Source organism: Moschus berezovskii, chromosome 23 (genome assembly GCF_049115385.1).
Source record: "Moschus berezovskii isolate FMDL1 chromosome 23, NW_MosBer_1.0, whole genome shotgun sequence".
Classification (NCBI taxonomy): domain Eukaryota; kingdom Metazoa; phylum Chordata; class Mammalia; order Artiodactyla; family Moschidae; genus Moschus; species Moschus berezovskii.
In genome coordinates, this window is record NC_142482.1 from 42,791,652 (window position 1) to 42,817,859 (window position 26,208).

At 42.5% G+C, this 26,208-nt stretch overlaps 1 protein-coding gene and 6 non-coding genes across 7 annotated transcripts; 2 read left to right on the forward strand and 5 right to left on the reverse strand.

The window, feature by feature from the left end:
- Positions 1–388: 388 nt before the first annotated feature.
- On the reverse strand, positions 389–462 carry TRNAI-AAU (transfer RNA isoleucine (anticodon AAU)). The gene has a single exon. It is a non-coding gene; the product is annotated as a tRNA-Ile (tRNA).
- Positions 463–931: 469 nt separating this feature from the next.
- TRNAA-CGC (transfer RNA alanine (anticodon CGC)) lies at positions 932–1,003 on the reverse strand. The gene has a single exon. It is a non-coding gene; the product is annotated as a tRNA-Ala (tRNA).
- An 803-nt stretch (positions 1,004–1,806) lies between these two features.
- On the forward strand, positions 1,807–1,879 carry TRNAK-UUU (transfer RNA lysine (anticodon UUU)). The gene has a single exon. It is a non-coding gene; the product is annotated as a tRNA-Lys (tRNA).
- A 7,929-nt stretch (positions 1,880–9,808) lies between these two features.
- On the reverse strand, positions 9,809–18,128 carry HMGN4 (high mobility group nucleosomal binding domain 4). The gene is made up of 3 exons (XM_055407046.2): positions 18,110–18,128; positions 17,766–17,889; positions 9,809–11,543 (listed from the first exon to the last, which is right to left on the reverse strand). Exon 3 carries the CDS (start codon positions 11,476–11,478, stop codon positions 11,206–11,208), a length of 273 nt encoding a protein of 90 aa, XP_055263021.1. The 5' UTR covers positions 11,479–11,543; positions 17,766–17,889; positions 18,110–18,128; the 3' UTR covers positions 9,809–11,205.
- Positions 18,129–18,150: 22 nt separating this feature from the next.
- Positions 18,151–18,223, reverse strand: TRNAV-CAC (transfer RNA valine (anticodon CAC)). The gene has a single exon. It is a non-coding gene; the product is annotated as a tRNA-Val (tRNA).
- A 930-nt stretch (positions 18,224–19,153) lies between these two features.
- Positions 19,154–19,226, reverse strand: TRNAR-ACG (transfer RNA arginine (anticodon ACG)). The gene has a single exon. It is a non-coding gene; the product is annotated as a tRNA-Arg (tRNA).
- A 3,853-nt stretch (positions 19,227–23,079) lies between these two features.
- Positions 23,080–23,153, forward strand: TRNAT-AGU (transfer RNA threonine (anticodon AGU)). The gene has a single exon. It is a non-coding gene; the product is annotated as a tRNA-Thr (tRNA).
- The last annotated feature ends 3,055 nt before the right edge of the window (positions 23,154–26,208 follow it).

The window sequence follows — 26,208 nt, forward strand, 5'->3', positions numbered from 1 at the left end:
TCCTCAACTGAGCAATCAGAGATACACTTGCCCTGCATCTCAGTATGTTTTCAGACTATTTTGAGGACAGTGTTTGGCCACTAAACAAGCTGGTGACAGTTTTTCCTTCTAATGAATTTAATAATTCCTAAAGTATCCTGCTCGTCTGTCCATGGAATTTTACACACTGACACAGACACACAGACACAGACACAGACACAGACACACACACACACACAGACACACACACACACACAGAGTGTCCTGCTGCTTTTACGCTTCTCTAGGGTAAAACTGGACTCCCTCGGATGGTTTGGTCTTGTGGCAAAATCATGCAACAGGTAGTCTCATGGGTCAGTCCCTGAATTAAAAAATAGTGAAGCTACACTACAGAGTTAAAAGTTAGTTGTGGCCCGTACGGGGATCGAACCCGCGACCTTGGCGTTATTAGCACCACGCTCTAACCAACTGAGCTAACCGGCCACCTGCCTACGGGAGCTTTCCCAAGCTTTAATAAGAAACTATTCCGGTTCTTGCTTTTATTTTTCTTTTTGCCATTATGAATAGAATAATGTATCTGAGCCACTGGATTTACCTACACCAAAGAAACCTTAGCTCTTTTCCCATTTGTCCTGCTTTTTCAGTACCAGGACTCAGGAACAATAACCTTTCCTCCCTTTTCAGTGTTTCCCGATAAGTTAACCTCAGGTAACCATTCCAAGTTTCCAGGTTGTTCCTCTTCGGCCATATGTACACTGGGTGTGTTTTGCTGCGTTTTCAAGTTCATTCATTTCTGATAAAAATATCCTGAAATACCTCAAGGTTATCCTGCTTCCCTCTCTACATATACAGTTCTATACTTCGTGACTAAAAGGGAACCATGGAAATTTAGACTAAGATACAAATAGATGTTTTATAATATATGAACTCTAATCACTTACGTAAAAGGACTTGGAGATGCCGGGGATCGAACCCGGGGCCTCATACATGCGAAGCATGCGCTCTACCACTGAGCTACATCCCCGGCCCCTAAAGTAACTGTTTGCAGTTCTTCCCAATGCTTTGAATTTGATTTTTCCTCTGTAAGTCTAAGATTTTCTGAATGCCTAAGTTACATTCTTCTTTGCGTTTCCAGTGAAATCTTGAAATGGTTAATGAGACAACATTCATCGGCATCCCGAGTGGAGAAAGCCTTACAGTGATTGGACGCCTATCAAGCACTTAACGTAGAGACCAAAGGATATCTGACAAGGGAAAAAAAAAAGAGTGGGACTGTCCTTTTAAAGCTTCTTCTTCTTTGTTTTCTTCTTCAAAGATAGCTGAGACCCAGTACGAAATCATATTGCTCCCTCAGTTCCTCGACCGACATTCAGGTGTCCAAAGTGCGACCGAAAGATGACGTGATTACCCCTTAAAATTATCAGCTTTGGATTGACTTCCTTTTGAAAGTATTTTGGGCCCAGATATAGAATATTTGACTTATTTCTCTGGGAAACTTAGGAACTAAAGGCCAGCATTCTGCAGCTTTTGACTGCGCTGAATTCTGTATAGTACTATCGTATATATCTCTATATGCAACATAGAGATATAGTGCTTATACATAAAGCGTTTATCTATACTAGAGAGCGAGAAAGAACTGGGGAGACATTATAATTAATGTAATATGGTTATATCTCGGCCTTAAAAAGGCTGTGGCTGAGTTTCTATGTTAAGCAGTTTCCGAATAGCCATCGCTGAACCAGAATCACAGTCGAAATGTCTAAAATGGGTTTTCTGAATGTACACATAAATTGACTATAGTTAATGTAGTAGGCGAGACTTCCGTGAGCCCGGATAGCTCAGTCGGTAGAGCATCAGACTTTTAATCTGAGGGTCCAGGGTTCAAGTCCCTGTTCGGGCGGCATTGTTTTCTTTCCGTCCCTCTTCTAACATGTTTATCCCCAAAAACAGTAACGGAAAGGAAGGTAACCTCAAATCATAGACTGATTTCACCAAAAAAATAAGAAGGGATTATGAGAATGACATAGTTATCATAACTCAGGATATTTTCGAACTGTAGAAGGGCCTTTTAGCCAGAAGACAGAGCACACATTTCAGAATTAAAAGTTTCTTTGGTCACAATGTATTAAAGACCAAACTCTTGAAAAGCAACCAATGTGCAGAACTGCTCTCTCTTCCCTACATTGATGAGCTCCGCTCAGCCTCAGCTTTGAGGATGCCCAGGTAAACTGTACAGAGGAGATGGTACCATACTCAGAACTCATGGCCCAGGGGCAGAGATTTCCAAACTTCTTTGGCCATGAACAATGTGTACTTTAGTTTACATCTGGACCCCTACACACACGTGCAATAGAAACAAAAAGTTGCCTAAATTACCACTTACCACATGTATTGCAAAGAATATAATCAATCTGATTTCGGTGTTGACCATCTGGTGATGTCCATGTGTAGAGTCTTCTCTTATGTTGTTGGAAGAGGGTGTTTGCTATGACCAGTGCGCTCTCTTGACAAAACTCTATTCGCCTTTGCCCTGCTTCATTCCGTGCTCCAAGGCCAAATTTGCCTGTTACTCCAGGTGTTTCTTTACTTCCTACTTTTGCATTCCAGTCCCCTATAATGAAAAGGACATCTTTTTTGGGTGTTAGTTCTAAAAGGTCTTGTAGGTCTTCATAGAACCGTTCAAGTTCGGCTTCTTCAGCGTTACTGGTTGGGGCATAGGCCTGGATTACTGTAATATTGAATGGTTTGCCTTGGAAACGAACAGAAATCATCCTGTCGTTTTTTAGATTGCATCCAAGTACTGTATTTCGGACTCTTGTTGACCATGATTGCTACTCCATTTCTTCTAAGGGATTCCTGCCCACAGTAGTAGATATAATGGTCATCTGAGTTAAATTCACCCATTCCAGTCCATTTTAGTTCACTGATTCCTAGAATGTCTATGTTCACTCTTGTCATCTCCTGTTTGACCACTTCCAATTTGCCTTGATTCATGGACCTAACATTCCAGGTTCCTATGCAATACTGCTCTTTACAGCACCGGACCTTGCTTCTATCACCGGTCACATTCACAACTGGGTATTGGTTTTGCTTTTGCTCCATCCCTTCATTCCTTCTAGAGTTATTTCTCCACGGATCTCCAGTAGCATACTGGGCACCTACCGATCTGGGGAATTCCTCATTCAGTATCCTATCATTTTGCCCTTTGATACTGTTTATGGGGTTCTCACGGCAAGTATACTGAAATTGTTTGCCATTCCCTTCTCCAGTGGACCACATTCGGCTGTGGTCCATGTGATCAGATCGACTAGTTTCCTGTGATTATGATTTCAGTGTGTCTGCCCTCTGATGCCGCCTCGCAATACCTACCGTCTTATTTGGGTTTCTTTTACCTTGGGCGTGGGATATCTCTTCACAGCTGCTCCAAGAAATCGCAGCCGCTGCAACTTACCTTGGATGAGGGGTATCTCCTCAAGGCCGCCGCTCCTGACCTTGAACGTGGAGTAGCTCCTCTCGGCCCTCCTGCGCCTGCGCAGCCACAGCCTATTGGACGTGGGGTCAGGTCAGTTCAGTTCAGTTCAGTCGCTCAGTCGTGTCCGACTCTCCGCGACCCCATGAATCACAGCACGCCAGGCCTCCCTGTCCATCACCAACTCCCGGAGTTCACTCAAACTCATGTCCACAGAGTCGGTGATGCCATCCAGCCATCTCATTCTCCGTCGTCCCCTTCTCCTCCCGCCCCCAATCCTTCCCAGCATCAGAGTCTTTTCCAGTGAGTCAACTCGTCGCATGAGGTGGCCAAAGTATTGCAGTTTCAGCTTTAGCATCAGTCCTTCCAATGAACACCCAGGATTGATTTCCTTTAGAATGGACTGGTTGGATCTCCTTGCAGTCCGAGGGACTCTCAAGAGTCTTCTCCAACATTACAGTTCAAAAGCATCAATTCTTCGGCGATCAGCTTTCTTCACAGTCCAACTCTCACATCCATACATGACCACTGGAAAAACCATAGCCTTGACTAGACGGACCTTGGGTGGCAAAGTAATGTCTCTGCTTTTCAATATACTATCAAGGTTGGTCATAACTTTCCTTCCAAGGAGAAGGCGTCTTTTAATTTCATGGCTGCAATCAGCATCCGCAGTAATTTTGGAGCCCAAAAAAATAAAGTCTGGCACTGTTTCCACTGTTTCCCCATCTATTTCCGATGAAGTGATGGGACCAGATGCCATGATCTTTGTTTTCTGAATGCTGAGCTTCAAGCCAACTTTTTCACTCTCCTCTTTCACTTTCATCAAGAGGCTTTTGAGTTCCTCTTCACTTTGTGCCATAAGGGTAGTGTCATCTGCATATCTGAGGTTATTGATATTTCTCCCAACAATCTTAATTCCAGCTTGTGCTTCTTCCAGCCCAGTGTTCCTCGTGATGTACTCTGCATATAAGTTAAATAAGCAAGGTGACAATATACAGCCTTGATAAGCAAGGTGACAATATACAGCCTTGATGTACTCCTTTTCCTATTTGGAACCAGTCTGTTGTTCCATGTACAGTTCTGACTGTTGCTTCCTGACCTGCATACAAGTTTCTCAAGAGGCAGGTCAGGTGGTCTGGTATTCCCATCTCTTTCAGAATTTTCCACAGTTTACTGTGATCCACACAGTCAAAGGCTTTGGCATAGTCAATGAAGCAGAAATAGATGTTTTCCTGGAACTCTCTTGCGGACGTGGGGTAGCACTGTACAAAAAAGATCTTCACGACCAAGATAATCATGATAATGTGATCACTGACCTAGAGCTAGACATCTTGGAATGTGAAGTCAAGTGGGCCTTAGAGAGCATCACTACGAACAAAGCTAGTGGAGGTGATGGAATTCCAGTTGAGCTATTTCAAATCTTGAAAGATGATGCTGTGAAAGTGCTGCACTCAATATGCCAGCAAATTTGGAAAACTCAGCAGTGGCCACAGGACTGGAAAAGGTCAGTCTTCATTCCAATCCCAAAGAAAGGCAATGCCAAAGAATGCTCAAACTACTGCACAATTGCACTCATCTCACACGCTAGTAAAGTCATGCTTAAAATTCTCCAAGCCAGGCTTCAGCAATATGTGAACCGTGAACTCCCAGATGTTCAAGCAGGTTTTAGAAAAGGCAGAGGCACCAGAGATCAAATTGCCAACATCTGCTGGATCATGGAGAAAGCAAGAGAGTTCCAGAAAAATATCTATTTCTGCTTCATTGACTATGCCAAAGCCTTTGACTGTGTCGATCACAGTAAACTGTGGAACATTCTGAAAGAGATGGGAATCCCAGACCACCTGACCTGCCTCTTGAGGAACCTGTATGCAGGTCAGGAAGCAACAGTCAGAACTGGACATGGAACAAGAGACTGGTTCCAAATAGGAAAAGGAGTACGTCAAGGCTGTATATTGTCACCTTGCTTATTTAACTTATATGCAGAGTACATCATGAGGAACGCTGGGCTGGAAGAAGCACAAGCTGGAATCAAGATTGCTGGGAGAAATATCAATAACCTCAGATATGCAGATGACACCACCCTTATGGCACAAAGTGAAGAGGAACTCAAAAGCCTCTTGATGAAAATGAAAGAGGAGAGTGAAAAGGTTGGCTTGAAGCTCAACATTCAGAAAACAAAGATCATGGCATCTGGTCCCATCACTTCATCGGAAATAGATGGGGAAACAGTGGAAACAGTGCCAGACTTTATTTTTTTGGGCTCCAAAATCACTGTGGATGCTGATTGCAGCCAGGAAATTAAAAGATGCTTACTTCTTGGAAGGAAAGTTATGACCAACCTTGATAGTATATTGAAAAGCAGAGACATTACTTTGCCACCCAAGGTCCATCTAGTCAAGGCTATGGTTTTTCCAGTGGTCATGTATGGATGTGAGAGTTGGACTGTGAAGAAAGCTGATCGCCGAAGAATTGATGCTTTTGAACTGTGGTGCTGGAGAAGACTCTTGAGAGTCCTTTGGACTGCAAGGAGATCCAACCAGTCCATTCTAAAATAGATCAATCCTGGGTGTTCATTGGAAGGACTGATGCTAAAGCTGAAACTGCAATACTTTGGCCACCTCATGCGATGAGGTGACTCACTAGAAAAGACTCTGATGCTGGGAAAGGTTGGGGGCGGGAGGAGAAGGCGACGACCGAGAATGAGATGGCTCGATGGCATCACTGACTCTGTGGACATGAGTTTGAGTGAACTCCGGGAGTTGGTGATGAACAGGGAGGCCTGGCGTGCTGTGATTCATGGGGTCGCAGAGAGTCGGACACGACTGAGCGACTGAACTGAACTTGAACTGAACTGAACATTTATTGCATTCTGTTTTGGATCCTATGTTAGTCTCAAAAATGCTGGGTGATACCCATCCTTAAATCCATTTTATATCACCCTCATTTGGAATCACTGGGCTGTAGGGTGATTATAAAAATGTAATGTAACATGCAGTACAGAACAAAAGGTACTGTGTTTGTTACCAAGACCAGGCCCATACTGCTTGCAGAATGACAGACCAATAAACTGAGAAACTATTTTCTGGGGCAAGGAATAGCAACATTATTCAGTGTCAGCAGATTGAGAAGATGAAAGGGGAGGGGGCAAAGTCCTGGTTCTGGGATATATTAATTTCTTCCTTCCTGCAACTATTCACGGGCGGGCCTAGTCAGGTGTCCTGTGAGCTAAACGAAGGTATTTTAGTTTAACATTCATTACATGGGAGGCAGGATTCCCAGAGATGAGCTCTTACCTATAATTTAAGCTAATAGCCAATAGCCCTTTAGTGACTAACTTGTAGCAAAAGCAACAGAATACAAAGGTGAAAGTAACTTATTCTTTCCTATTACACCCTGAGTAATCTGCCTGCACTGCCTTTTCCTCTAAATCCAAGTTCTCTCTTCTAGAGACCGCAAAGCCTCAGGTCACCTCAGCACAGGGGCACCAATGCCATCTCTGCCCTGTTAGGAACTAATGAAGAAACATAACTTGGCATTTGGTAATTCCCCAAAGTGGAAATTTCATCCTAATGCATCCAGGAAATAACAGACAAATAAGGTTTTACCGTGCTATTAAAAATTATCAAGGACTTCCCTGGCAGTCCAGAGGTTAAGAATCCAGGCTTCTACTGCAGTTATCAAATTATTTATAAAACATCTAGAAAAGAATAACAGATCACTCCTTGTCAGTTGACTTGCTGCCATGGTAGGCAGCATACCAGCTATGTGAGAACCTTGAGGCCATCCTCAGTGTAGCATTTGCAGCAAGAAAAATACTGCAGAAGTAACCCAATCTGATCATCATTATTATTGCGATGTGTCACACAAAAAGTTTCTCCTTTAAGCACTTACCACCTTAAAACTTTGATAAGGCCACTCAACTGTTCAGTTCAGTCGCTCGGTCGTGTCCGACTCTCCGCGACCCCATGAATCACAGCACGCCAGGCCTCCCTGTCCATCACCAACTCCCGGAGTTCACTCAAACTCATGTCCATTGAGTCAGTGATGCCATCCAGCCATCTCATTCTCTGTCGTCCCCTTCTCCTCCCGCCCCCAACCTTTCCCAGCATCAGAGTCTTTTCCAGTGAGTCAACTCGTCGCATGAGGTGGCCAAAGTATTGCAGTTTCAGCTTTAGCATCAGTCCTTCCAATGAACACCCAGGACTGATCTCCTTTAGAATGGACTGGTTGGATCTCCTTGCAGTCCAAGGGACTCTCAAGAGTCTTCTCCAGCACCACAGTTCAAAAGCATCAATTCTTCAGCCATCAGCTTTCTTCAGAGTCCAACTCTCACATCCATACATGACCACGGGAAAAACCATAGCCTTGACTAGACGGACCTTGGGTGGCAAAGTAATGTCTCTGCTTTTCAATATACTATCAAGGTTGGTCATAACTTTCCTTCCAAGGAGTAAGCGTCTTTTAATTTCCTGGCTGCAATCAGCATCTGCAGTGATTTTGGAGTCCCCCAAAATAAAGTCTGACACTGTTTCCACTGTTTCCCCATCTATTTCCGATGAAGTGATGGGACCAGATGCCATGATCTTTGTTTTCTGAATGTTGAGCTTCAAGCCAACTTTTTCACTCTCCTCTTTCATTTTCATCAAGAGGCTTTTGAGTTCCTCTTCACTTTGTGCCATAAGGGTGGTGTCATCTGCATATCTGAGGTTATTGATATTTCTCCCAGCAATCTTGATTCCAGCTTGTGCTTCTTCCAGCCCAGCGTTCCCCATGATGCTAGAGATACACTAAAATTCTGAATTCCCATGCCCACTTTCCCCCTTTCAAATTGTCCTTGCATTACTAATCTTCTTCATTGGAAATTATAGCTGTTTAGCTTGTAGAATAGTGTTACTTACATTTGATTTTTTTCCTAATGATATCTTCGGAAATTCCTTAATCAGAAACACCAAATTATTCTTTTGGATGGATTACCTTTGAAGTTGGGTTACCAGTGATCTTTTTAACAATGAGGTGCCTTCTAGATCCTGGAGTTATACACCTGGGTCTTAATCTGGATTTTACTCACTGTATGACCTCAGGGAAAATTATCTAATTTCTGTTTGCCTCAGTCTCACTAAATGCTAAAATGGGGATAGTAATATGATTCAACTCATACAGTCATGGAAATAAAATTATACATGTAAATCATTGAGCAGAACAGTGTCTGGGAAACAATAAGCACTTAATGAGAAATATCTTATTACTATTGACAAACTTCTGTTTTCATTTTGCTGCTTAGGTGTCAAAATGCCTCAGAAAATGTACCCTTTCATGCTCTGGCATCAAGGGTCAGGGCCTTCCTTCTGTGGGATTATCACAACAAACACACAGTGATGACTTTCTTGAATTTGATTTTGGATTTTTGACAACGGGGAAAATTGATCTTTGATACTGTTCTGTGGTTTGGCAAAGAGAACACACACATATTTGTAATTTACCAAATAAAATGGGGTGGGAATAGTTGAACAGAGGCAGGATAGTAATACAGCATGATAGAGTAGAATTTCCAGCAATTCAGTTGGGACAGCCATCTAACTGGTTTCCTCCTTCAACTCCTTATACCCTACTGCCCATGCATCAGTCACACACACACACACATAACTTAGATTGTGTAGATTCCCTATTCCGAAATTTAATGGCATTCCATCATTTTCAGAGAAAAATGACAATGTGGAGAGCCTTCCATTTTCTGGCCTCTCACTATCTCTGCAATCATGTCAACTATCACCGTTACCCACCCTCACTCCAATTCAGTCACTTCTGCCTCCTTGTTCTTCCTCAGCACACCAAACACATTTTCATCTCATCTCTGCATTTGATTTTCCCTTTGCTGGAATGCTTTCCCCTCAGAGACACATCTCTTATTCCTTTACTTCATTAGAAGCTCTGCTCAAATGTCATCTCATCAGAGAGGACTTCTCCAACCACCCTGTCTAAACAGCACCCACTTACACTCGTTTATTTAAAGCACTCCATCACGTAAATTTGTGTATTTTCTATAGCCTCCCCCACTAGAATATCAGCCTGGTGAAAGCAGAGACTTTGTTTTGTTCACTGCTGTACTCCTAGCACTTGAACAATGCCTAAAACTAGAAAAAGGAAAGACTTAACAACTGTAAAGAAACAAAACAAAAAGAATGTATGGTTATCTATGTAGAAAGCCCAAAAGAATATACAGATATAAGAATGAGTTTAGAAAGGCTGATGAATCAACTTCAGCTGAAAACAGAAAATGTAGTAACTAAAAATACACAGTATAAAGGTAGCATTCAACAGTGTACTATCCCTAAGAAATATTAACAAAAGAAAACATTTAATGGAGAAAATTATAAAACTTTATTGAAAGATATTTTTAAAGCCTAAATAAATGGACAATTACACCATGTTCATGAATTGGAAGACTCAATATTATAATTAATCTATAAATTCAATACAAATCCAATAAAAATGTCAACTTTTCATCTGTTTGATTTGGAACTTGTCAATCTAATTCTAGAAGTTGTATAGAAAAGTTATTGGCTAAGAATAGCCAAGATACTCCAAGGAAGAAAAGTTTATTGATGTTGAAGGTGGAGGTGGAATTGTCCTGAGATATCAAGACCTTTTTCTAAAGTCGTAGTACTCAGGATTGTATAGTACTGCCACAAGGTTAGACAAATTGACCAGTGAGTCAGAACAGAAACCATCAACAGACTCCCCCACCCCTCTACACAAAGAAACTTGATTTATGAAAGGAGTCAGTGTTATAGATCATTGGGGAAAGGATGAACTTTTCAGAAAATGGTGTTGGAACAACCACTTACCATATGGAAAAAAACATACTGAATTACTATCTCATGTTTTTGTACAAATCAGTTCAGAGAGGACTAAAGACAAATGTGAAAAGCAAACGACAAAACTTTTTAAAGGCAGTAAAGAGTAGCTTTATGACTTTTGAGTAGGAAATGATCACTCCCCTACCACAAAGCTAACTTGTATCCAGTTTTATAAGAGACTTTTCAAAAATAGTTATTTCCAACAGGACATGGGTGACATTCCATAACATCTTACAACTTTCAAACTCCCCTCTCCAAAAAATCAACAAAGTCTGTTGCTTCAATAAACAGGAAAAAGTTTCAAAAAGGGTGATTATTTCACATGAGGCATTTAAGAGATTTTCACAGGTCAACTCTGACATGGAGGAAAGGAACTAAAAACTCCAGGATTATTAATGAGATGATCCACAAACCACAAACAGGAATCCTGGTTCTTCTGAGCAACACCATCTTGATGTCATCACCAGAAAGCCTGAGTATTGTTACCTGATGCAGCTGATTCTAGGGGTGTCAAGGCGGTATCATGACTCCTGGTTTCAGGAAGTCAAGAATGTGCTGATAACATCAAGAAAGGAGAATACATGAAGTGTTTTTTCTCCACACAGTAAGGCTGCTGAGCCGTAGTGGCTGACATGCGTGAATGTCAGAGAATCTTCCCCGGAAACCAAGAATAATCTTCAAATACTAGGATAGATACTTCTATTTCCCCCCATTCCAATCCAGCTCCTGAAACATTCTACTAGTGGTTATGTGCCCTTTCCACAAAAGACAACAACGAAGTATCTCATGTGCTAACAACATAACTTAAAAAAAAAACTACATTTTTATAAAATTTGATTTAAAAATAGTATTTCAAACAGTAGAGTCACAAGAAGTACAGAGCTATCAAAAAGGTACACTTCATTTGGCATCCCCAGTGCCTTCTGCTTTCTGTGACTGGACTGTAGAGGCATCTCGGTTTTTCCCAGGGTTGTTCCCATCCTTGCCGACTTCTGCTTTCCCCTTTCTCCCTTTGGCCAGCTTCTCTCCCTTCTTTGCAGGGGCCTTTTTTTGCCTGGGCTCTGGTTTTGGAAGGGCAGGTTTAGCAGACAACCGTGCTGATCTCCTCTGTGGCTCATCCTTCACCTTCCCTTTGTCACCTTTAGCATCTCCTTTTGCCTTTCTCTTGGGCATGGTGGCAGCAGCGCTTGGCAGCCCAAGGGGTTCTTCTGTTTTTCTCACTGTTCCTAGAAAGATTTCTTTGACAAGACACAAAAAGTGTAAGTCATAAAGAAAAAGACTGACAAATTTAACTACATTAAAATTCACATTTAACTATATTAAAATTTGTAATTTATTTAGCAAAAAGATGTGTAAAAAAGTTAAGCTACAAGTTGGGGAAAGATCTTCATAATACATATAACTGACAAAGGATTAGAGTCCAGACTATGTAAAGAATTTTCACAGATCCATGAGAAAAGGATGAAAGGAAAATTTAAAAACAATGGGCAAAAGTATTAATAAGTACTTCTTAGAAAAAGCATGAATGGTGAATAAGCAAATTAAAAGGTCAACTTCATTAGTAATATGGGAACGAATACAAAAATCAAAGGATATAACGTTTCATATCCATTAAATTGGTAAATTGTCTGACAATATTAAGGGCTCAGCAGATGTGGAACAATTAAAATGCATACACTTCTAGGGTGTGTGTTCATATGTATGTAAATTAGTGTGTGGCATTATTTAAAGCAATTTCACCTATAGGTGTTTACTTGGAGGAATTCTTAGAGGTGTACATAAGAGACCGCTACAAGAATGCTTATAGCAACTCTGTAATTTAAAGAACCTAGAAAGCACCCAGTGTCCTTCAATAGAATAAATAAATTTGGTAATATCTGCACAAGGGAATACTATTCAGAAGTAGAAATGAATAGATTACAGTCAGTCAGTCAGTCAGTTCAGTTGCTCAGTCCTGTCCGACTCTCCGCGACCCCATGAATCACAGCACGCCAGGCCTCCCTGTCCATCACCAACTCCCGGAGTTCACTCAAACTCATGTCCACAGAGTCAGTGATGCCATCCAGCCATCTCATTCTCTGTCGTCCCCTTCTCCTCCCGCCCCCACCCTTTCCCAGCATCAGAGTCTTTTCCAGTGAGTCAACTCGTCGCATGAGGTGGCCAAAGTATTGCAGTTTCAGTTTTAGCATCAGCTACATGCAAAAACATGGATGAATCTCAAGAACACAATGTTGGGCAAAAAAACAGAGTTGCAAAATGGATCTACAGTATAGATCCACTTCTAAGTGTAAAACTAAATGACTTTTTCTATGCAGTAAAACTAAAAAGAGCAAGGGATAAATATAAAAAGCAAAAGAGTAGTCACCTCAAAGGGAGCTGAGAAAAGGATGGTGTTCATCCAGAAATAAGGGGGTGGGAGTTCTTTCCCTTAAACTAGAAGAGGGTGGGGAACGAAACATGAGTAATACACCATTATTCTCTATATTTTACAGGGAGTAATTTTATGTGTCTGCTCAAGAATCAGTTCACTTCAGTTCAGTTCAGTCGCTCAGTCGTGTCTGACTCTTTGCAACCCCATGAATCACAGCACGCCAGGCCTCCCTGTCCATCACCAACTCCCGGAGTTCACTCAAACTCATGTCCACAGAGTCGGTGATGCCATCCAGCCACCTCATTCTCGGTTGTCCCCTTCTCCTCCCGCCCCCACCCTTTCCCAGCATCAGAGTCTTTTCCAGTGAGTCAACTCGTCACATGAGGTGGCCAAAGTATTGCAGTTTCAGCTTCAGCATCAGTCCTTCCAATGAACACCCAGGATCGATCTCCCCTAGAATGGACTGCTTGGATCTCCTTGCGGTACAAGGGACTCTCAAGAATAAAAGCCACTTAAAAAAGGTGGGTAGTCCAGAGCACAGATTCAAGGTCACACAGAACAGGAATGATTTACTTTGAGTCTCGATAATTAGGACTTGGGCCCATGGCTGGTATTCAAACACTATGGAAATTTTTTAAAGCTTTAGGCCAAGATTAGCTACTCATCCTTGTGTCCCATCCTTGAAAATGTTACCTGGGGAATTCTGTAACCCTATGTCCTGCCTTACTCCATAATATTTTATTTTAAGAAAAAAATATATCTTTTATGTAAATTGCTCCAGAGTTTTGTTTGATATTTTTGCTGGATCTCACCATCTAGATAGAGTGGGCAAACATGGTCCTTGAGTAAATTTAGATTTTTTTTTTTTGAGCAAACTTAGATTTGATTTTTATATTCCCTGGCTAACAAAGGCAAGTGACCACCTGTAAATGGTGCTAAAACATCAACTTACTATTTTTCCACTATGACTAGAATTTCTGGAAGTTTTGTAGTTTTCCTTCCTTCTTGTGGAACAGAGAGAGAAATGAGTTAAAATAAAGAGGCTCAGTGGTAAAGATCTGCTTACAATGAAGGAGATGCCAGTTCGATCCCTGGGTTGGGAAGATCCCCTGGAGAAGGAAATAGCAACCCACTCCAGTATCGTTCCCTGGGAAATCCCAGGACAGAGGAGCCTGGCAGGATATGGTCCATGAGGTATGGCAAGTCCTTCTCCTTCCATCTCACTCCACGTTTGTTTCTTAGCCCATGTCCTCTCCTGGGAATGCTCACAGTCTGTTTCCTAGGCTCAGTCTTCATGTTAGATCCCTTGAAATCCACCCCAAGCAGAGGAACCAGGATCACCACATGTCAAAGGCCCAAAGACAGCAAGTGACAACAAAGATAAATTCAAGAAAAACAGGCCACAAGCTGGATTCTGGATCTGAGTATATGAATATGGATTACATCCTTGAAACTCACACTTAGGAAGTTTATCAGAACAGGTGACTGACCTTACAAATATAGGAGATAAATGCACAAATAATGAAAAAGCTGGCAGGATAAACATTATGTCATTTTCATGAAGGCCAAGGAGGTTGGGGAGGAAAAGGCTCTCACTGCACGTATTAATTTAAAATAAATTACTTGAGGTAGAGTACAGGGAATTTTTTTAGGGCAATGAAACTATTCCGCATGCTACTAACTGTAATGTTGGATAATGACATTACACATCAGAGAAAACCCACAGAACTACATACAAAGCATGAACCTTAATGTAAATAATAATTATAATAATTAGTTAATAATAATGTATAAATATTGGTTCATCCATTGTAACAAACATACCACACCAATGCAAGTTGTTAATAATGGAGGTAGAGAGGAAATATATGGGAACTCTCTTTCTGCTAAACCTAAAACTGTTCTAAAGAAATAGTCTACCAGTTAAAGTTAAACAAAAACATTTTAAGAATTAAAAAAGAAATAATTTGCTAGGTGATAAAATATATAAGTCACAGGACTATAAATATTCCATCATGCATGTGAATGAAAAGAAAAATTATTAATTGGCAGATAAATCTTTTCTAAGATTTGTTTTTTACTTAAAAAATTTTAACTGAAATATAGTTGAGGTACAATATGATTTTAGCTTCAAGTGTGGCAGATAAATTTTGAAAGTAATATAACTTTTGAGAATACAGAGATATGACTTTCAATGGTATCAATAAGGCAAGAAATTATCAAGACAGATACTGAGGTTGTTTTTCCAAGACATGGCAACAATTTAAAAAGTTTTAGGAATCTAACAATTCCCTTTTGTTAAAATAACACTTCTCATGGCAAAATTTTATTAACAGACAACAGAACAAGTTTGTGAAAGTTCTGAACCACTGGAATTCATATTGTAAAGAACTGGGCTGAAATTCTTGAGAAAAACTCAATTTAACCCTTTATTTAACCGAATTGCTTGTTTTATGATGTGGAAAGGTATCTCACTTAGTAGCCTTAAGGGGGGGAGGAAATATCCTTTTTTTAAAATCCTTTTCTTAGCTATGAAGATTTATGTGTTTTTTCATATTAGAAAAAGACCTATGATGTTTAAATATACTGACAGAAACAGCTTTATAAAAAGACTAATAGAGAAATAAAAAGCAAATGATATTTTTCTTTTGCAATAAAAATATACAAATGGTTAGTAAGATGAGGAGATGCAGGTGTTTTAAAATCTTCCACAAAGTTAACTTCTGGGCATTCCCCAAACTGTGTCAATAACATATAAAATTCAATCTCTGTCCCCAGAAATGGGCTGAATTTGACCCCCCCAACCAAATGCATAGGCTGAAGTCTTAACCCTCAGTACCTTGGACTGCGACTGTGTTGGGAGATGGGGCCTTTAAAGAGATGAATAAGTAAAGTGAATTTATATGTGTGGGTCTTAATCCAATGACTGCCATATTGGATGTTAGGACACAGATAACACAAACAGAGAGGACCACGTGAGGATACAGCAAGAAGATGCCGTCTGCAAGTCAAAGAGAGAGGTCTCAGAAGAAGCTGAACCTGCCGCCACCTTGATCTTGGACTTCCAGCTTCCAGGACTGTGAGAAAATAAATGTCTGTGGTTCAAGATATTCAATCTGTGATGTTTTGTTATGGCAGTCCTAACAAACAAGTACAGGAGGAAAGAGTATAGAGGCCTCAGTGACTTATGACATATCTTGTGTTAGATTAATTCTGATGCTTTGCCCAGCTCTCAAAATCTTTTTTCCATGCTTTTTTTTCTCTTTCATCATGAGCCTGTCTCTATTATCTGAGGACCAAATACCACCTCATCCCATACGCACCCCACACCATCACCAGCAAAGGCACATTTCAGCAGCATCCTTTTGCTTCTTTGATTGTTACTGAACTGGGTTCTAGGAAGTTTGTTCTAACTTGGGTTCTGGTTTCACTTCTACCCCAAAGTCAGAAGGCCACCCTCTTCTCTCTGCATCTTACTTATGGCATGATAGTGCCTTGGGGTTGGAGGGAAGACCTGGAAGATGGTTACAATACCAAGCTTCGGAAGGAAAGAATAGAGGATATAGTACAAATAAATAAAAGATCCTATTCAAGGTGAGGTATGCCTCAGGAGCAAGAGGTCACACAGTGTCACTCTCCAAGACCCATTTGTTCTCCACATTCCAAGGTGGGCAGACTGAGCTTCCATATGAGGTTAAGTGAGAGAGACTGGGGAAGGGATGGAGGGTTAGTAGGTGAAGGTAAAAAAGGGCAGAGTGTTTAAAAGGGTAGGGCTACTGCTGGATCTTGTCAGAACACACCTGATTTGAAGAGAAGGATAGAGCCATAAGCTTCTTGACAAACTATCACCCATCTGCAACATGTTAGCTTGGGGCACACTCAGCTTCCCTGCTAAAGGACTCCTGCTCCTTGGCATCAGAGAAAGATGGAGAGGATGAATCCTCATCACCTTCTGGGCCCCTGAAACCTTTGTTCCTCTCAAGGCACTACATTAACTCGCCTGTATTTCTGCGTAATACTGAGAAGATTTTAAGTGAAAATGTCTTAGATAAGTTTGCCTTGAGTACCTGCCAAGCTTACTGTCTTGCTAACAAGTGAAACTATTACAAGATGATAAAATCATGGGTCTTCCAGAGAAGGTATGAAAATGGAGGAGTAATAGGGCTGGGGAAGGGATGCCTATACACATTGCCTGTTAAAAAACGGAAGGAAGAAAAAAAAATAAAAACCACCTCACAACAGTTCATTAGGTAAGGACTGTCCTTTCTTGTCTTAAGGCCATAAAAACATCACATTAATATTAGTCATTTGAGGGAACCTGGAGCAATGTGATCTGAGACACTAGGTTTGACAGTTAGAAATAGTAACAATAATAATACTAATTCATCTAAGAAGATCCTGAGTATATACCCAAGGCTGTTTGGTGTTATAGCAAGACTTCTTTCCCAGAAAAGCGTTTGATAGACAGATTCACTTAACATGGAAGCATGTCATGTCAAAAACAGTTAAGAAGCCAGACTCCAGGGCACAAATCCTGGTTTTAAACAAGTGCTGCCAGTGACTTCTCAAGCTTCAAAGCAATACGCAAAATCCACAGCTGGCCCATTTCTTAACTTTGGCGTCTTTTTTCTTGTTGACGGGGAAAGGAGGCAGACTCAGCCCTTCGGTGTCTCCTTTAGGAGGGGGTTCTCAGTGGTGAGGCCTCGTAAACTGGGGAAGGGCGGTGAGAGAGAGTCCAGGCCAGGGCAGCCCAGCCCACAGCCCCGCTGGCCCAAGGTTTTCAAATGCCCTCCTCGCCTCCCTTTTTTTCCTGCCCTGGCCTCCGTGAGAGGACTTCTCATCCCTGAAGGGTCTGAGATGTCTATAATCTTCACCTCCCGGATTCCGCTTTTCCCAAAGATTCACACTCGAAGCCCAGGAGATCCACGGCAGCTGTTCTGGAGAGTGGAAGGCAAGGTGGGGCTGTCGGGGGCCTGAGGTCACCTAATCACGACAAGGGCCAGATCGCAGAAGGGTGGCCAATCTACGGAGGGCAGCGGGATTACCCCGGTTTTCCGGAGACGCAGGCTCAGGCTCCCCGGATACTCACCCGAGTCTCGCGGCCGTCCGAGGGGCGCGGGACTCCCAGCTGCCGGCCTGCAGCGCAGGTGCCCGAGGCTGAGGCAGGGCCGTAGCGGACCGCCGGCTGCGACAGAGACGCCCGGAGCTGGGCGCTGCCGGGAACAGGAAGGCAAGTCAAGGCAAGGATGCGCTTCCGGGGCTGCGGGCTGTGGGCAGCGTCGCAGAGCAGGGGACCGGCCGGCTCTCCCCCGCGCGAAGCGTGTGCCCGCTTCCCGGGGCGCGGGCTCCCGACCCACCCTGAGCAGCGGGGCCTCAGCACCACGGCCCGGGGTGAGAGAAATAAGAAAAGGACGTATGAAGATTTTTAACTACCTTAAATTTTAAGGTGAGCCAAGGTCGCCAAAGAAAACAACTGTTCCCGCCCGGTTTCGAACCGGGGACCTTTCGCGTGTGAGGCGAACGTGATAACCACTACACTACGGAAACACCATGCTACCTGCAGGCCCCAGCAGATACTTTCTGCTAAAAACAGACTCCTCCCATTTCCTCCTCCTCTTCCGACTTCTCATCTTTATCCTTGCAATTGTGCATTGTTAATACGCGAGTGGTTCTTCTACTACTCTCCCAAATAAGAGAGGCAAATAAGATGCACAAACCAAGCCCCTGCAGTATACAGATCTGAAGCCAATTTCTTAATACATTCTTATTCTGGAAATGACCGGATGGGGGAGAAAAAGAGACTTCAACCTGCAACCCCTTCATTCTTATTTGCCCGCCCCCCCACCGACCCCGCCCACTCACTATTACTTTTCAATTTGAACTTTTGGATTTTAATTTCTTTCTCTTGCCTTACTGCTGCTGCTGCAAAGTCTCTTCAGTCGTGTCCGACTCTGTGCGACCCCATAGATGGCAGCCCACCAGGCTCCGCCGTCCCTGGGATTCTCCAGGCAAGAACACTGGAGTGGGTTGCCATTTCCTTCTCCAATTCTTGCCTTACTGCTGCTGCTGCTAAGTCGCTTCAGTCGTGTCCAACTCTGTGCGACCCCATAGATGGCAGCCCACCAGGCTCCCCTTTCCCTGGGATTCTCTAGGCAAGAATACTAGGTTACCTCAAACCCATCTTTCAGTCAAAATGGGCTGGCGGGGCTGGGCGCGTCACCAAGTCCAGGCACAGTTCTCTGTCCGGCTTTGGCTAACGCCACCGCATGGTCGGACGCGGAATTTGCTCTGCAAACGAGTTTTGACCCCAGTTGTGGTCAAAAGCGGTCCTTCTCGCTCCTGAGACTTACAGGCAGTGGAACTTGAAACTTCACCTTGCAGTGGATTTTCTTTTCTTTTTTTTTTTTTTGTGGTGGATTTTCTAACTCCACTCAGCTCCTCAGTGGTCAGCAGAGGTAAAAGTGAGAATGCGCACTACGAGCCAGCCAGGAGTCGAACCTGGAATCTTCTGATCCGTAGTCAGACGCGTTATCCATTGCGCCACTGGCCCCCGCACGTGGGTGCTCGGCAGGCGGACCTGCCTTCATCAGAAACTAGGCGGCGGCACATTTCCACTTTTTGGAGGCTGCTCTTGGGCCTGAAAGCCGCGTTTTCTTGGCTAGTTCAGACTGCAGAGTGTGAACTCTTTGGCGGCCACTTCATCTGCAGGTGCCCCAGCGTCTGTGCTCCTTTCTCAGTACGTCTGTACCGACCCCTGCACCCTCTCTGTCCCCAGATCACCTCTCCATTCATTCATTCATTCAACCAATATTACCATTCAAGGCACTGGAAATACGACTGAAGACAACAAGTTGTGATCCTTGACCTCAAGAAGATTGCATGGACGTAGCTAAGACGGTATTAAAACACCCAATAAATGAAATAACTGTGATAAGCACTTAGAGGTAAAAAGAGAAACGGGAAAGAGAATTTAAAAGTCCATCAAGCAAAGGGATGAACGATAAGTACAGGTATCTAGGAAAAGAGCCATCTGGAACTGTGGAAATCTCCAGAGCAAAATCCTGGAGGTGGGAGCGTGCTTGGGACGTTTCAGCAGTGTCGAGGAGACCAGTGCTGGGCAGAGAAGGGTAGGAGACCTCAGGGAGATAACCTCGGGCCTTGTACGCCCTTGTCTGGACTTTGGCTGTTACTCCCTAGGAAACTGGAAGCCTTTCTGATGCCAAAATCTTGGCTCTCTGTGCACCCATGCTGAATAGAAATACGGAGGCAGTCATGGAGGAGAAGGAAAGAGTGGCTTCATTTCTTTGCCAGGCAAAGGGGGAACACAGTAGGCTAGCGCCTCAAGAACTGTGCCCCGCCCCTCCTTCCCTGGTGAATCAGTTCAGTTCAGTCGCTCAGTCGTGTCCGACTCTCCGCGACCCCATGAATCACACAGCACGCCAGGCCTCCCTGTCCGTCACCAACTCCCCGGAGTTCACTCAAACTCATGTGAATAGGGAGAAGTTATACAGTCTGGCAGAGGTATATGATAAGGATCAAAGCAGTAACAGTCTAGCATTCTTCTTCTTCCAAGTTTCAAAAGGGTGGGGTTGCTGACAAGATTAGGGTGTGTGCCAGTCTCAGGTGATCAGGTTTCCTAATTCTGATGAGCCTCTCTGGTCCCTTTAATCTTGCTTCCGGGCTGCCCCTCCTTTGATTAACACTGTTAGAATCTGCTCTTTGGAACTGAGAGAGGGTCATAGGAGTCTTACCTACAAGAAATAGGGGACAAAAAGGCCTCCCTCCATGCCCAGGATTCCTCTGCTCCACATAATATCTGCAAAGACCTCCCTTTGTTTTTAAGGTTTTTTTTTCCTCTTCTTTTTTTTTTTTGGTTCCTCAGATTTCTCTGGTGTTCTGACATGAGCTGAGGCTTGCTTTCATTTTGTTTTTAGAGATCTTCTACTGGGTCTTTTCTGAGGGTTCCAGTTTCCAGTCTTTTCTTCAGGGTTTGTCTCAGCTAGAAAAATAGAAACAGAGAGTCCAGAGAAAACATAACCAGTAGGAAAATATACATGTATTTCTAGAAATTGGCTTAAGTGATTGTGGTGACTGACACGTCTGAAATCTGTATTGCTGGATGGAAGTCTAGAAAAATCTCAACCAGGAGTTGATGCTATAGTATTGAGACAGAGTTTCTTCTTCCTTAGGAAAACCTCCATTTTGCTCTTAAGTCTTTCAACTTATTAGATAAGGGCCAAGCACATTACTGAGGATAATCTCTTTTACTTATTATCGTCAACTAATTGTAGATGTTGTAGATGTGAACTGTACTGTACATGTTGCTGTGAAGGTATTTTATACATGTGGAATTGTAGATGTTAACCACATGTATAAAATACCTTCACACCAACATGTACAGTACAGTTCATTTGCTCAGCGGTGTCCAACTCTTTCTAATCCCATGGATTGCAGCATGCCAGGCTTCCCTTCCCAATTCTCACATCCATACATGATGTACATTAGTGTTTAATTAAATAACTGCAACATGTACATTAGTGTTTAATTGAATAACTGGCTCTGTAGACTAGCCAAGTTGACATGTAAAATAAATCATCCCTGTGGTAGAGTCTCCTCCTCCCTGGGTCACAGTGCACTATTCTTCCAGTTCTCTCCCAAGTATTTGAGAAACAGTAGCATTGCCAGCTATTTCCACTCTCAGCAGTCTATGACACAGAGATCTACACCTTCTCCAATTTCAGTTGTGTGGAACAGAGCCAATGTCAGGGGCCTGTCCATGGTCTTTGCAGATCACATCCAGATTTCTGAAAATGATGGCTCTTAGTCTCACTTTTTCTCCCAAGACTTGTCTCTGGCTTCTAAAAAACTCCTTTGACTTCTCAGAATTTCTGTGCAAATTTTGAACACCTGCCAGTCAAAGGAAAAACCCAAACCAAATATTACTGGCTCTACTGTCTTTCTAAATGTCTACTCCAGCTTGGACAAAGTCATGTTAGGTGTGACTGTGCTGTTTATGACTATCTTGGCTCCAAGCACATTAATAAAACAATGGTTAATCTTATATTACTAAAGAAATCGGTGCTTATTTATTTCATGGAGTCAATCAGACTGTGCACCAAGTTCATAGACTCAATTGTTTTATGAAAAAGAAATCTAGCAGAGTCAGGGTTTTTTAACCTCTCCCTCACAACATGTTTGCAGGCAGAGGTAAATGCCAATGGCTGGTTTCAGTTCAGTTCAGTCGCTCAGTCGTGTCAATTTCAGCATTTTCAGCATGGTCACAGATTTCAAGCAAGCAGCCCATTATAATTACAGGTTTCATTTGGGAAGTTGTTTTCACAGCAGTGGCAACAATTTGTAAAACTCTTGCCAGTTCCATTAAAGTCCTTTGTCTAAGGACATATCTATTTCACAGAATAGAATGAATTTGGAACAGTTACAAATACACAAGCACCTATGAAAATATAGTACTTCTTGTGGATGCTCTCAATTTAACAGTTTTATCAAGTAGATCCTTCGGATAAGTCATCAAACAAGAAAGTTTCTCTTCCTCTAGATGCAGAGGAGAGGAGATTGCTCCTTTACCTCTTTCCAAGACTTTTTCCAAGGTTTTAATAATGAAATCTTGAATTTTTTAAAGATAGGACTTAGTCAAGCAACAAGCAGGCAGGTGGGAGACAATTTTACGGAAAGAAATGGGATAAGGAAGAGCTCGAATTTTAATTAAAATTCATGAAATAAAGAACACAGGGCGTTCTTTCTGAAGGGACCAGTACCAGGTGCAGAAAGTTCAGTTCAGTTCAGTTCAGTTCAGTCGTTCAGTCGCTCGGTCGTGTCCGACTCTCCGCGACCCCATGAATCACACCAAGCCAGGCCTCCCTGTCCATCACCAACTCCCGGAGTTCACTCAAACTCATGTCGGTGATGCCATCCAGCCATCTCATTCTCTGTCGTCCCCTTCTCCTCCCGGTGCAGAAAGTATTCTGGTGCAAATGTGTTACACGACTCGGAGGGGTGTTCTTGTGTAAATGTGGCTAATTTCCTTTCCTCCAGGGGCCCCAGGTCATACTTCACCCAAGGAAGCCTGAGCTGCTGAACTCTTGCCCTTCCTGGCAGTTTCCGGAGACTCCTCTGGTGCAGCCCAGGGCTTCAGACTCGCTCCCGAGTTTCCCTTACCTCACTCCTGCACGGAGGGTCTCAGTTTTCTTATGGCCGCGCGGTCTTTTAGGTCTTTGGGGGAGAAGCAGGGGTTTATCTTTAGGATTTGGGAGATCATCTGGGAGTTCGCCCGAGGGTCAATACAAGGAAATACTTGCACAGAGGTCGGGGGACAGTGGAGGGGGCGGGGAGTGAAGCTAAGATCATTCCTTTTCCATGTTGATTTGGAAGCTGGCGAGCGTGCTGGCTCCGTGGCTTAGCTGGTTAAAGCGCCTGTCTAGTAAACAGGAGATCCTGGGTTCGAATCCCAGCGGGGCCTTTTGTGGTTTTCCTAGAGATCAAAAATCCAGTCAACCTTTAAGTGAAAATTTTCCCTATGGTGTTTCACGAAAGTGCTTTATGTGGCTCTGAGAGTGGGGACGGATTTATTGTTTACATAAAAAGAATAGACCAAGATAAGTTTGTTTTTTCTTCAGAAGAATTTCTACCTTTCTTAAATTTTCATGAAATATTTTTTTCAGCATGTACCAAAGGAGCCAGGGAAAGCATAAGGCAAAAGAACCAGATTTAAACTACAAGCGGCATAATAATCTCTAGTTATTCTATTCTTTTCCCTGGTGAAACCCCAAATGGATGCATTTTCATAATCTACAGGCAACATTTTTAATCAAGATGAACCTCTGGAATAATTGATAAATGTGTTACTGGGAAGACTTGTTGTGTTCAGTCGGTAAGTCGTGTCTGACTCGACTGAGTCCATGGGCTGTTGCCCGCCAGGTTTTTTGTCTTTCACTATCTCAAATTTGCTCAAATTCATGTCCATTGGGTTGGTGATGGTATGTAACCATCTCATCCTCTGCCACCCCTTCCTTTTGCCTTCAATCTTTCTCAGCATCAGGGTCTTTTCCAGTAAGTTGGCTCTTGGCATCATGTGACCAAAGTATTGGAGCTTCAGCTCCAGCAGCAGTACTTCCAATGAATATTCATGGTTGATTTCCTTTAGGACTGACTGGTTTGATCTCTTTGCCATCCAAGGGACTCTCAAGAATCTTCTCCAGCACCACCATTTGAAAGAATCAATTCTTTTGCACTCAGCCTTCTTCATGGTCCAACTCTCAAATCTGCACTTGATTACTGGAAAAATCATAGCTTTGACCATATGAATCATTGTCAATGAAGTGATGTCTCTGCTTTTTAATACACTGTCTAGGTTTGTCATAGGTTTCCTTCCAAGGAGCAAGTGTCTTAATTTCATGACTGCAGTCACCAACTGCAGTGATTTTGGAGCCCAAGAAAAGAAAATCTGTCACTGCTTCCACTTTCTCCCCTTTTATTTGCCATGAAGTGAGGAGACCAGATGCCAAGATCTTATTTTTCTTTAACCTTAGAGAATGCTGCAGCATCTCAATTCATACCAACCACTAAAATCCAACCATATAAAATGAGTTGGAAATGACTATTTTAAAAGGTGGTCTTGTGCTCAGAGTTTTTTTGGAAAGGAAAATCAAAGAAGAAAATACTTGTCACAGTGATTTCAGAAAGAAGTTAGGAGAAGCATCCTTTTGATTATATACCCACAGAGTGGATATCCCACTAGAACAGACTGACCTGAAGCTGTTAGCATCCAGGCTGACTTGAAGAAGCAGTCCAGGAGGGTATAGGGTGCCTTCTTCCAAACTCTATAAGAGAGAGGAAGGAAATACAAGAAGTGGAAAAGAAGTCTAGAGTTTTGTTCATAATTTGGCCCCTTTATATAGAAACTCAAGATCAGGGAAACGAAGTTCATTGTAACTGTTACCCACTTGCTCATCTCCCAAGACCAACCCCTGTACCAGCTGGCCCAGAAAGTCTCACCAACCTGACTTTTACCTTCAGAGCACATGATTTTGTGTAGATGGTCAACAGTTGATATATGATCTTCTGTTCTATCTGCAGAAACAAAATGTCCCAACACTGAAGAATAGTTCAGAAAACAATCCTACTTTTATGGCGACTTTCTCCACTCACTCTGCAGGTTAATTCCCCACTTTTCCTTATAGACATTGCAGAGCAATGGACATGTCAATGAAATTCAATAAATAATCAACTTAAGAAGAAAAAAGAAAGGAAATTTTATTTGAGCTAAACCAAGGATTATAACCAAGAGACAGATCCTCAGAAAACTTTGACAACTGTTCTACTTGTTAGAAGTTGAAGGAACCAATCATATGCATTTTCAAGACAAAGGATAGTACATCAACATGACATGCTGATATTTTATGTGAAGTTCACCAAGGTTATACCTAGTCCATAGAAGCACATACAAAGCAAGCGTACAGTTACCATAATCTCTACAAAATTGGTAAAGAATGCTATGCTTTTAAGAAAAGGAAAGAGAGAAAAGGAAAGAGGGAAAAAAATGATCTTTATGGTGGAGCTGTCACTTCCATCTTTGAGGTGCTCTGGTTAATGTGCACACTGCACATTAAGGAGGGAGGAGGTCCAAACAAACACACAAAGAGAATTTTATGTTTAATTTTTCTGCCCTACTTTAATATACAAATTTAATTTCATCAAGAGACAGACCATCTTTTTCATATGCTTCTATATTCTGCATAACAAATCCTTTTTCCCAGGCCCAGATTACAGACCTCAAATGGTAAGGCCAGCTGGGTCATGGTAGAGATGTCAACACTAGATATCTCCTTAATTCTGTTACCAAATCTGCCTTAACCTTCACCCTTCTGCTCCATCAGGCTCCAGGAATACCTTTACAAGGATGGTTCCAGCCAAGTGGCCTTCAATAGATTGCCTGATCTGTACCATTGAGATAGTGTTACTGGCTATGGAAGCTATGGAATATTCCAGGTGAAGAATTTAGCCATCCCTCCTAAAGTCTAAAAATCTTCCTAACTCTCCATGTATCCATTGTGAAAGTGATTTATGTATACAAGAGGAAATGGTTTACAATTAAATTCTTGTTTATCTACCCAGTGATTATCATGTGGCAGGCACCATGCTAATCTCACTTGGGTATTGAGTTTTGTCCTAAAGAGGCCAATGAAAGGGTGAATCAAACAGTTCAATGGCAATTACAGTATAGTGAGATATAACCCCATAGGAGAGGGTACAGTAGACCACATTTTGATACTCATCTCAGACTGAGTGGAGATAGGAGGTGGGGGAAGACTTCCTGGAAGGAGTGATAGCCAGACAGAGCATGGAGGAGATGTAGGCAAGATCCAGACAAGAAAGTGGGCTGGAGATGAAAGGTCGTTGAGCTGTGAAAGACGCTGGGATTCTTGGCCTCCAGAGGAGAGGAATTCAATCCGGGGTCACTGATGAAGCTTGATTGCTCAGAACTTTTGTGTAATAAAGTTTTATTAAAGTATAAA